Below are 12,259 nucleotides of genomic sequence, written 5' to 3'. Positions count from 1 at the left end.
CAATGAAGGGGTTACAGGAAGAGAACAGCGGGGAATAACTGGCGGTTGACGAGACACACTGTTGATGATGATTACATGTTTTCATTATCTGATGGTTTTAAATCAGGGACAGCCAACCGTGTGCTGTGGAGCGCCAGGGGGAGGCAGGTTTTTCTCTCCAGCCAAGCACAACACCAGGTGATTTGACTGATGAGTTCCGCCTCTCCGGGGCTGAAGGTGGGCTAATCAGCGAGGCCTCCTGCTGCGCTGTTTGGTCGGAGCGAAGACCTGCCTATCCCCCTCCTGTCAAAGCAGCGCCGGAGTCTGTTGGTACAGCGGCTCCTAATTTGGGGTCGCTTTGTTCATTCTGAACATTTTGTCAGGGGTGAATTTATACCGGGGGATAAAAAGGTTGAACAAAGTTAATTAGCTGGTGGGACAAAATAAATAAATAAATAAATAGACCCTCAGCATGCTGTCTCAGGATCTGAAATGAGGAACTATTGATTGCAGGATAATCACAAAATCTTCCTTTAATGAAAAAGTGAGACTCCAAAACAGGATTATCTTTCAGCGCATCAGTATATCATGAATAAGGAGTGTTTATAAAGAGGATGAATTGGAATTTATATTAAAGGAGGGCGTTATCATATTATCATTTCATGAAGACACTAATAGCCTAACACTCTCATATTTGTCTGTTAATCATAAGGCGCAGTACCACAGTATGTGGTTAGCTTAGCTTGAATTAGCGCAAAGGCTGGACACAAGGGGAATCAGCTAGTCCAGCATTTTAAGAAGGTTTACAAAATCTGCCCCACTTGCAGCCAAGAAAACTTATGAAACATAAACGTTAAATTGTTTTTGTTAAAAGCTTTAAACTTGCCAGTAGGTTGATTTTGTAACCGTTTGACCGAGCCTGGCTAGCTGTTCTCTGTTAGGCTAAGTGGCTAGCTATTTTCTTCTGTTTTCTTCATGCTAAACTAAGCTAACTGGCTGTTAACTCTAGCTTTTTATCACGGTTAGCTGTTTCCCCTTGCCATCTGTCTTCTCCTGCTCTTTTTGTGGGATACTTACCTGGCTGTTGGCTGTAGCATTATATTACAGCTAGCTGCCTTCCCTGTGCTAGCTATTTTGTTCTGTTCTCTTTGTGCTACGCTTAGCTAACCTGGCTATAGGTATATCTAACAGTCATTTATAAGAGTGGTATCGTTAAACTAAACCTAGCCTACTCTGCCATGTAACAAATGTACTGTATTTAGTCTATAAATCTTAAAATGCCCAGTAATTTATAGAGATTTATTTAGACAAAATAAAGCCTATCAAAGATAGTAGCTGTGAACATGTATCATATTTCCTAGAAGACTTACATACAAAATACAGCTTAAATTTCTCAGTTCCCACTTCATCTCAGTCTTTTGGAATATTTTAACACATCTGTGAAAGCGCAAACAATAACAGCCACATTACAGTCAGTGTGCAAGACATTTCATTATATTGTTGAATCAAAACTTGCTCTGCAGTTGGGAACAAAAGTTTCCTGCCCACAACCATTTTTTTTTTTTTTTTTTTTTTAACACGTACACTCTCGAAACATGCTAGTAGATGTGTTAATGTTTTATATGCATTAAAGTAAAGTTGTATGTGTTGCAGACAATTGACTATTCTCCCATTGTTTTCTCCCAGTGGAGGCTCTTCACCTAGGAACTCTGATGGCTGCTCACGGTTACTTCTTCCCCATCTCAGACCACGTCCTCACTCTCAAAGACGATGGCACTTTCTATAGGTTTCAGGTAAGATGTGATCAAAAAATAGTAATGCTGTGATTGTTATTTATCTCATGAAACCTTTCTAAGTGTCTTGATACCTAAGGTAATGTTCAGACCTGGAAGTTACGTTAAAAAACCTTTATAGAGTTCAATACATTTTAAATTTTTATTTGTAGACTGTGTTCCGTCATCGTTTTGATGGGAGGCATATGTTTTATAAGATAACTCTGTTTAAGCTGTATTCAGGCTGTTCACATGGGATTCTGCCATCATTTTATAAGCAGCCATGTGTTGAATAGCACAGATGAAAAATACATTGGGGCTGAAATATACTTCATTGTCATTTTCTATATACAGCGCTGGTAACGCTTTATAATAACAGCCATTAATAAAAGGTAGATTATAAACCATTTATTAAGCAATTGTGAAGCATGTGTGCCCCCATAGTTATAACAGGCTCGTGAAGAAAGAAAAAAAATTAAAAAACACTTTGCTTTGAATGTCAATACTGTGATTGACAGTTGTATTGATTCTTAAGTAAGCTCCCCCAAGTGTGCTGCACAACTAACCCAAAATAAATCAATGCCTGAGGCTGTTTCTGTTAGTAGCAGGCTCCACTTTGCTTTTTTTTTTTCCCCGTGTGTTCGGTGTTCATCTGTAACTAGTCCGTACAGGGTCAAGATTCATGCTGGTGTCTGCTCTCAGGCTTCGCTGAAAGGAGCTTATGTGCTTTAGGGCGTTCTGCTGAGTCCATTATACAACAAAATGTTTTATTGTGACAGATGCAGGGCCGCGACTGCGTGCCCGCCTTAAATGACAGCGCAGACTTTGATGTAAAACACCATGTGGTTGGCCGTGCACTGTCAACAATAAGGTTTCCTTTTAGTTTTGCCTCCCTAATGACCTGCTCTCCCCCCTCAGACTCCCTACTTTTGGCCATCGAACTGCTGGGAACCAGAAAACACAGACTATGGTGAGGGAACTGCATCACAGTCTAACTCCTACTTTATGCGCTGCGCATCAAACAGGCTAATGATGCTGACTGTTTGTGCAGCACATAAAATATATGTGTCCAGTCGATTTGTGTTATTACTGCAGATGTTGGTAAAAGTTCAAAAGATGAAACACAAATGATGCAACTGAGGGATCTGGATGGTCGATAGAAAACATAAAATTCCCTCTTTTTTTTTTTTTTTTTAGATGCTTGGCCAATAGTTAGAATCTTTTGTAGCATGGAGGGAATGTAATAACTGTGTTTTCCCTGTCCTATTTTATACATCTATATTTTCAATAATGCATTCTGACTCCAGTCAATTTCTTCTGACTCTCTGACTGATGCAGTGTGATACAGCAACAAAAAAAAAAACCCAGGTTGTGTTTGTGCACACACCTGTTGTGCACATTTGGCTGCAGCGCCTTTTTATGGCGATACAGGGATGAGCATTTCATTGTTTACAGCAGAGCGGAGAGGAGATAAACATTTCATAATGCCAAAAACGGTCCTGGCAAATAGCCGCAGCTTTGCAGGTCTTTCATTTGTTGTTTTGAATTGTAGGAGATGGAAAAAACAAAAAAGGGGGAGGGGGTTAACACTCGCTGTGGGAATAATCCTGGAAGTTATTGTGTCTCAGATGCTGCGGCTGATTCACGTGAATGATGCCCCCGTAATGAAAACAGTCTAATGGCATAATGAAGCCTCTGCATAATGGTCAGTTAACAAAGGGATGTGGGGATGATGATGGTACGGGAAGACATCAAAAGTCAGGCACACACACACACACACACGAGTACACACTGTAACAGAGGCTCAGACACCATGCACAGTCAATGACCTTTGTGATTTGCAGGCCAGTTTAAATGCGCAGTTGAGAGGATTAAATGAGTAAACGCAGGGCCACTTAAGGCTGTTAAAACCAAGCTGAGATCCCAGTTCTCCCTCTATTACCAATCTGTCTCTCTTCCCCTCTCTCTCCCTCTCTCTCAGCTGTTTACCTCTGCAAAAGAACAATGCAAAATAAAGCGCGTCTGGAGCTCGCAGACTATGAAGCGGTAAGTGAAAGAGGTCTTTCAGTGTCAGCGCTCCCCTCTTCACGTATCTGTTCTGCTTCTGTTTTGGCAGCGCTCTCAGGGCTTTATCTCTTTGCCTTGTTTTTTTTTTTGTTCATGCTGAAACTGAGAACATTTGTTTTTCTCTGTGTGTCACTGCATAATTTGTAACTTTTCCCTTCACCAAAAAGCGATTAAATGAATCACTGGGTTAGTGATATGCTGTTTTGTTTTTCTTTTTAAATGTGAGCGGGGATCATTAAAGACGCTATCCAGCCGCGTACTGTGCACATCACGTTCGGTAAACATAATCAGATCCCTCAAAAGCCTTTTTATCCCCCACCTTTTTTCTTTTTGTTCTTTGTTTTGCTTGCAGGAGAGTTTAGCGAGGCTACAGAGAGCTTTCGCCAGGAAGTGGGAGTTCATTTTTATGCAAGCAGAAGCACAAGCGAAGTAAGTTTCTGTAAGAGCCACACATGCATTGTGGCATTACAAGTGAGACTTCTTACACCCTCATTAAGACATGATTATTACAGTTTCCCTGCAATAGACTGTATTCAGATGCTTTAGACAAAAGCGTCTGCTAAATGCCCTAAGATGAATGAATCATATTTGAAGGTAAAATCACACGTTTGATTAGCTTCCATTAGACAACAGCTAACATTGTAGGTAACGTTACTCTTTGATGCTATCCTGTCTTTATTAGATCCGATTAGGAAATGTGTCAATTAATTAAGAAATATTGACACATGTTTGAGACATTTTTCTAAACCTAGAGGTGAAACACACAGGATGTAATGAAACGATAATGTTACCCCCCAGATTTTCACTTTGCATCATCTTTTCAGTTGGTGATCAGATAGGAAGCTGTAAAATGGCAACAATTTGTCAGATTACCTACATGTATAGGACATGCAACCAGCAACTCAGCGGCATTACATGACCCAAGCATTCAGGTTTCCCGCCCTGAGTTTGACGTTGGAGGAAAAATGGGTGAATCCGAGCTATTTGCCATGAGCTGCAACATGTGATGGAGTTTGCAGATCATACACGTGTTGGAATACACTACAAGCTCCTTTTTTCCCTTCAGGGTGGACAAGAAAAGAGACAAAATTGAGAGGAAAATTCTCGACAGTCAGGAAAGAGCATTCTGGGACGTGCACAGACCAGTGGTGAGTGAAATTACTGATGTTGTCTTCATCGTCACCTTTGCCGTTATCGAGATTGTTTACTGATGCTATCATGATCATCTTAATTGGCCTTGGGAAAAGTTTGAACATTTAAAAAAAAAAAAGATTTCACGGTGACCACACGCGCAGCATTCAAAGCATAATTACACACTGCAGACATGGTAAATCGTTTATGCTCCCTGGATTTAGTTCACTGGTGGCAGGGATGCATCAAGCTTTTTGACAGAAAGTTAGAAACTCTTCAAAGGTTGTGTCATTTATACACCGGCTTTACATTCCTGATTCCTGTGAAAATATGAATAGTGTAAAGAGGTGAGCACACTGAATTCCCCGTCGTGTTTTCCGCTGCCACACACATAAAATGCCACATCAATAACTGTCACAACACATCAGCCTCACTGCTGCTCTTCACCTTGTTCATACACACACTCCTGTAGCATTAGCATTTAGTCTCCCCCGGAGGTTACAGGGTCTCCTCTGCCGTATTTCTCTGAAAGCCATTGCTCCATGCTTAATTGGAAAATAAGTCCAATTTATGCGTCCTTGGAGCAACATAATCAATATTAATTCAGATTTCACAGTGACGCCGTCAAGCTACTTAGCTTTGTTCTTGTGGAAGAGACCTAGATTAGACCACTTGTTCAATCAGTCAGAATTTGCACACCAACACTCTGATTTCCCGCTGGTTTAGTTGTTTTGCTAGAATTGGCACATTCCATGTTTAATTAACCGGCATCTGATGCATTGTCCTGGAGACTTCTCGGAATCACTTCACATGAAGAATATTGGATTTGATTAACTCAGTCTCAGATAGTGGTGGCAAAAATGTTGCACCTTCACCCCAGAGGCCAAGGCATAAACAGCTATGGTTGTAAAAAATGTAATTCAAGTTGAATTAACTTGTGATTTTCTGATGTTCTGCTCTCTCCTCTCACAGCCTGGATGTGTGAATACAACAGAAGTCGACATAAAGAAGTCCTCCAGAATGAAAAACCCCCACAAAACCAGAAAGGTAGTAGGAGTACTACTTCCTTTTCCTCTGAGGTCACTTCTGATAACAATGACACACAGACGTGAACAAACATGCTTATTGTTCCGGTGTGATTGTCAGCAGTTGTAAGTCTACTCTGTTTATTTTTTCTTAGTCTGTGTATGGGCTGCAGAATGATATCCGTACTCACAGCCCAACCCACACCCCCGCCCCAGAGGCCAAGCAGCCCACAGAAGAAGAACTGCAAGAACAGGTTAGACCTGCGAGTGGTGCTTTGATATTAAAGAATATTTGATTAATTTAAGTCAATGCTAACGCTTGAATTGTAGTTGTAGTTCTTATTTGTCGACTCTATGGACATGAGCAAGTAGGACAGAGTTGATCTGATACCACCGTTTTGCTGTTTTTTGTCCATCATCGTAATTATTGTTGCTCCAGGACTATTACTGTAACTCACGATCACATTTTGTAATATCACGGCTGATGTGACTCAGGGAGAAAACCGGGAAAATAAGCACATGGGAGAAGTTATCCTTTCTATCCTTTTTAATTGAATTCATAATTTATTTTAGCAGGGATGACTCACTGATGCCAAACTGTCTTTTCGAGGGGACCCTACAACAACCAAATATGAACAAGAAAATCGATACATTTAAGCACAGCTATACACATTTACATACACATTTATTCACAATATACAAGCCCATAATACAAAAAACGATTACAAGTATTTTCCTCAACAAATTCAGCCTCTAGCTCTTTAAAAACACAAGATGACACCAGAGAAGAAGGCTTAGCTTTAGTTTGAAAGTTATTCAAGCACAGAGGAAGTTTACCATTTAGTGCTTTATAAGAAAAAGAATACAATGAGGATGGTGATGATGATGATGAGACCTTCTCAATTACAATATATCTTAGAGATATATTTCCTAAAACTAACCATGTAGTTGTGTTGCCTAAATATAACCAAACACCTCATGGGTCTCATGGGTGGACGTCTGATGCTCGACCCATTCGTCCACCACAACTGGCTCCATATGTGGACTTTGCAGTCCTGGAGCAACATTAAATACGATGCTGTGGAAACAACACCAACACAGTGATATCAGACCAAACAGTCTAAAAGTGCTTCAAGTGAAATAATAAAAAATGTCTTGCAGCTGTTATGCACATATACTTGCAAACCAAACACTCTCTGGTGAATTCCTGCAGACTGATGTATGCTGATTGTTCCCTGCTATGGTTTCAGATCACCTTTTGGCAATTGCAATTAGACAGGCATCGACTGAAAATGTCCAAAGTGGCGGAGAGGTGAGCGATGTTGTTTGTGTCTTTATTCAGTTTAGCTATCGATCTGTTTATTGAGCCTTTAAACAGCCTAACGCGCTGTGGAATTAAGGGCTAAGATGACCTTGAGGAGCAATCGGGCTCGGACAATGCCTTCAGACGAGCATCAGCGCTGATGATACCAGAGACTGGGTCGCGCACAAAGGTGTCGATTTGTCATTTCCCCCAGTGAAAAGAGAGGTGCATTCAGAGACGAGTTGTCTACCCTTGTGTCCAGGCACAGGGACGGTCCCTCTCATCAGACTCTACCTTTAATTCAATTTGCAGTCTTGGCTCTCGGAGGGATTTCACTTCTCCTTCTGTAGATTTAATCTCACGAACAACTCATTCACGATCACTCGCAGAAAGAAAGGGAGCATAACTTTAACTTTAACAGGGATGAAACATGACTAGATGATAACATACGTCACATTTCCAGCAGTGACAGAAACTGATGTCACAATCTCTGTCGTTTCCTCTCATAAAACAGTTTGCTGGCTTACACAGAGCAGTACGTTGAATACGACCCCTTCCTCACGGCTCCAGATCCATCCAACCCCTGGATCTCAGATGACGCCACACTCTGGGAGCTCGAAGCTAGGTGGGTGCATGAGAAGCGCAATATGCGTAGATGGAAACATACAATGATTGATGTATTGTTTTTCTTAGAGTTTATACTGAAGGATATGTTGTGTGTGTGTGTCCTTCTCCAGTAAGGAGCCAGGCCAGCAGAGGGTAAAGAGGTGGGCCTTTGGCATCAACGAGGTCTTCAAAGATCCCGTGGGGAGAGAGCAGTTCCTCAAGTTCCTGGAGTCAGAGTTCAGCTCCGAGAATCTCAGGTATACAAGGAAATACACTTTATACACACCAACCTGCAGACACACGCACACACACACACACGTGCGCACACGCACGCACACACACACACACACACACACACACACACACACACACACACACACACTATAACATTTTTTTTCTTACTTATGAAAACATCATATTGCCTGGAATTCATTCCTTTGAGGCTTGACCTGACCACATATGAAGAATATTCACAGTCAGCCCAGATAAAAGAGCATTTTGTTTCCCAGCTGATTACGATTAGAAATTTTTGATTGATTTACTGCCATATTTACTCTACAGTGATTTAGATAAACATGTTACATTATCCTTAATTTGTAACTTTTCAGTCCTCATGTTAAAGAGATAATTCACTCATTTTCCAAAACAATCTTTTCTGCTTTTTTTTCCTCCTGTTTCCTCTTTTTTAAACTACGTTGTGAACATGTGTTAGGTGGTTTGATCTATAGCAATATTACATTATATAAGACATCATGTGTTTGACATGTTACATCTTAATCTGCAAAGCAACCAGCAACTACAGCTGTCAAATTAATGTTGTAAAAAGCACATTTGTCACCGAAATGTCATCCTTCTTAAAATTATATTTGAGCACAGTACTTGAGTTTATGTACTTAGTTAATTTCTACCACTGCCTGTCAGTCAGTAGGATCCAGTTATCTGTCTTAATTTAGATTGTGTCTTAATCCAACACTTTGTTACAAATTGTAAGTACAAACTGAGTCTTTAGCCTAAAAATAAATGGTTAACTTTCCGTGGGACGTGGTTTTTAGCTCCCACATGGGTCCCTGCAATGTGACTGTGTGAAGAGATATTTGTCACCACAACGTGATTAATGCAAGCACAAACGCACAAATGCACACGTGAGAGACTGTGGAGGACTTAACTCACACTTGCTTCCCCCCTCCACACACACACACACACACACACACACACACACACACACACACACACACACACACACACACACACTTAAATGAAATGCTCTTTATATGAAACATCCACAGAAATGTACAGTTTGCTCACTGCAGGACTCCCACTGTTTATGCCCATATGGGTGCATCAGAATAACTGAGTTTTCTGGATTCTGCTGAGAGACACGATCAATAATATCTCACTTGAATGTTTTCTTTACTATACAAATACTCACATAATGGCTAATACGTTTACATGTCAGGGTTTTTAAAACTGTAGCTATGGCTAGAATAACACAAGCGAGTGAGAAGATGTTGTGTTAATTAGTTTTATTCATGGTAACAGGAACACTGCCGAGTATCAAAGGTGCATGCTAAAGGCTGAGAGAGTAACCGCAGTGCAGGATTAGCTCCTCATTAACTGCCCAAAGCTGATCATGTGGTCAGTTTGATTTAATTATAATTTTCAGCATAATATCCCATAAGCATAATTTTCTCACTTAACTCAATCTGTAATTAAACTTGCGGCAAAATGCTGAAACTTTCTACAATTTATGATCTAATTTAGTAAGTAAGGCATAACATAATACTGCTAAACATCTCATAATGTAATGTATTTTTTCTCCTTTTTGGCATCAATATATGAATATCTGGAATAAATATCGTAACACAAAATGTAAAGGGGTGTTCTTAAAATTGATTATCTATTTATTATTGGATATTATTTTCCCAAGCAATTCCATTTACTCAAGAACTGGAGGTAATTGTACTTTGAGTTATTTATTAACCTTAATACATCTACATTGCTATATTTCAGAGAAAACAATTTATCTCCAGATCTGCGGTTAATGATTAAGTGTTCCTTGAATGGCTGGGAAAATTCTCCTACTTCTCAAGCCAGAAAACAATTTAAAAAAGGGCTGTTTATCCGATGAAATGTTTTGCATGATGTATCGTTCCTAACTGTCACGCCCTCAAATGTTTTGCATAGTTGACACTTTGCTGTGCCATTCGTGATTTGTGGTCTGTAGGTTCTGGCTAGCAGTCCAGGAACTAAAGAAGCGTCCCATCAGAGAAGTTCCCACTCGGGTTCAGGAGATCTGGCAGGAGTTTCTGGCCCCCGGAGCGCCCAGTGCCATCAACGTGGACTCCAAGAGCTACGACAAAACCACCCAGAATGTCAAAGATCCCGGCCGCTACGCCTTTGAGGATGCACAGGTACAAATGATACAGATGCATTAAATCACATATTGTCACTATGTTTTATTTAACACTGCACAAAAGAACAGATGAGCTCAACTTTTGACTGGAACATTGCTTGTGATCTGAAACAGTGTAGTGCGACTTATACAACAGCAACATCTTCAGCTTATGAGTCACGGCTCTATTCTGGCGGTCAATGGGTTATTGAGTTTGATAATTTCTTTATAATCACTGTACTTTCACACCGTGTGCTTCTACAAACAGGAACACATCTACAAGTTGATGAAGAGTGATTCATACAGCCGATTCATCCGTTCCAGTGCCTACCAGGAGTTATTACAGGCCAAGAAGAAGGTACAAAACACAAAGCCTCACACAAAACAATGGATAAACATAGTGCTTTGAAAACCGGATGAGATGTGGAGAGGTACATGAAGATGACAGTAAATCATAACACTGACTCACAGCATTTGAAAGCGGCTGTTAGATCACACTTTAAAAAGGGGCAATGTGTAAGATATGGCCAGGATTTAGCATCCTAACCAGCTACACCGGCTCATCCTCTCACATTATACCAACCACAACAGATGAAAGTCTGATACCCCCTGTAGAATCAGCTGGGAGATATGCCAGCAGAGTTTTACAACTTAGTCTTATAAATGAACAAAATAAACTCACGACGTCAAACATTGACATATCTATTTTCCTTTTACGAGACAGAGACACGCAACCTTACACCATCCGAATCCAAGATCGTCTCTTTTTTTACCGAATCATGATGAGTTTAATTGCTTCACTTACTCATCATAACACACACTTAATTTAACTTCAGCAGAAATTAAATTAAACTCCTACATGCCTTTGAATTCTGGCCATTTCTAACAAATTACATCTTTAAGCTCATTCCCAGTAATCTGTTCACGTACGAAAACAATTTAGTCGCTGTCACACTCAACTGTAGGGACAAATGCTCTGCAGGGGGCAGGGTTGGCGTTGTTATTCTTAGATATTTAAGACCACTAAGGGGCAGAAATTAGTTTTAGAGCAACAAGGACATCTCAGTGGGGTTGTGTTTCTGTTCCTTTTTTGTTGTGGTTCGGTCAGCTCGGTCTCTCTTGAGCTGTGGACCTTTTTGTGAGTTACTGCATAATTTGTCCCCCTCCGTTGGATTTGGCACTGCAAACGACCTGAAAGTACCTGCGGCTATTTGAGTTATCACAAAAACAATTGTGTAATGCAGGTTCAACTATATGTCTCCCACAAAAGCACAATGTACCTGAAATGGATAATAAAAATAATACCAAATACAGCAGAGTGTGCAGAGCTGCTTCAGGGTAGAAACCAGGTCAAACCAAAGAACATGTCAAACAAAATGGCACCCACGTGCCAGCAATACCAATGAGGGGCAGAGAGAGTGAATGGGACGTATTAATGGAGCCTGATATAGGTGTGAATGATGGAGTAGCTGATCAGGACTCCTGTCGGGTTTGTAGAAACCATTATGAATAGCAGAGACCAGGGGCTGTCAAAACATGATGAATTATTTTACAGGTGTATGTATGAGCTTAAAACCCGCCTCGTCTCAGGCTGCCTACACATTCTCTGCTCGCCAAAGAAAATTTAGTATTCTAGCGGGTTTTTAGATAAAATATCATTTGAATGCAGTACACTGGAAATGACCAATGATGGCAAACAACTCTTTCAATTCCATCAAGTACAGCTTTTGTCTTTATGGCTTCCAAACTGTTCCAATTCTTGACATTTATGTAAGGTACCCTGAAGTCTCCACCTGCTGACGTTAATGTGTCTTTTTTTTTTTTTTTATCCCACAGAAAAGTAAGAACTTGTTCTGAAGGCTCTTGCTTCCAGGTAATGTCCAATACAAACTGTACTGTGTCATTTGTTTGTTGTCTTGTCTGTGGTACTGTAAGTTACTGAATCTTATCCATATCTTGTGGAGACTTTTTCTCTCTCAGCTGT

At 40.4% G+C, this 12,259-nt stretch overlaps 1 protein-coding gene across 4 annotated transcripts in view; it reads left to right on the top strand.

Annotated features, from left to right (window-relative positions):
* rgs7a (regulator of G protein signaling 7a) overlaps nucleotides 1–12,259 on the top strand; it is a 61,631-nt gene that overhangs the window by 48,124 nt on the left and 1,248 nt on the right. For 3 of the 4 annotated variants that reach the window (XM_037122993.1, XM_037122992.1, XM_037122994.1), the window contains exons 5-17: nucleotides 1,666–1,772; nucleotides 2,670–2,721; nucleotides 3,733–3,797; nucleotides 4,171–4,247; nucleotides 4,885–4,966; nucleotides 5,922–5,996; nucleotides 6,130–6,228; nucleotides 7,225–7,286; nucleotides 7,792–7,902; nucleotides 8,015–8,140; nucleotides 10,108–10,294; nucleotides 10,544–10,633; nucleotides 12,112–12,148. In XM_037122993.1, coding sequence (XP_036978888.1) covers nucleotides 1,666–1,772; nucleotides 2,670–2,721; nucleotides 3,733–3,797; nucleotides 4,171–4,247; nucleotides 4,885–4,966; nucleotides 5,922–5,996; nucleotides 6,130–6,228; nucleotides 7,225–7,286; nucleotides 7,792–7,902; nucleotides 8,015–8,140; nucleotides 10,108–10,294; nucleotides 10,544–10,633; nucleotides 12,112–12,132 — 1,154 coding nt within the window. In that variant the 3' untranslated portion in view covers nucleotides 12,133–12,148. Of the gene's footprint in view, nucleotides 1–752; nucleotides 781–1,665; nucleotides 1,773–2,669; nucleotides 2,722–3,732; nucleotides 3,798–4,170; nucleotides 4,248–4,884; nucleotides 4,967–5,921; nucleotides 5,997–6,129; nucleotides 6,229–7,224; nucleotides 7,287–7,791; nucleotides 7,903–8,014; nucleotides 8,141–10,107; nucleotides 10,295–10,543; nucleotides 10,634–12,111; nucleotides 12,149–12,259 lie in introns of those variants that run through there. The other variant, XM_037122995.1, reaches the window with a different exon arrangement.

Source organism: Acanthopagrus latus, chromosome 15 (genome assembly GCF_904848185.1).
Source record: "Acanthopagrus latus isolate v.2019 chromosome 15, fAcaLat1.1, whole genome shotgun sequence".
In the NCBI taxonomy this organism is placed as follows: domain Eukaryota; kingdom Metazoa; phylum Chordata; class Actinopteri; order Spariformes; family Sparidae; genus Acanthopagrus; species Acanthopagrus latus.
This window is presented reverse-complemented; position numbering and strand designations above follow the sequence as displayed.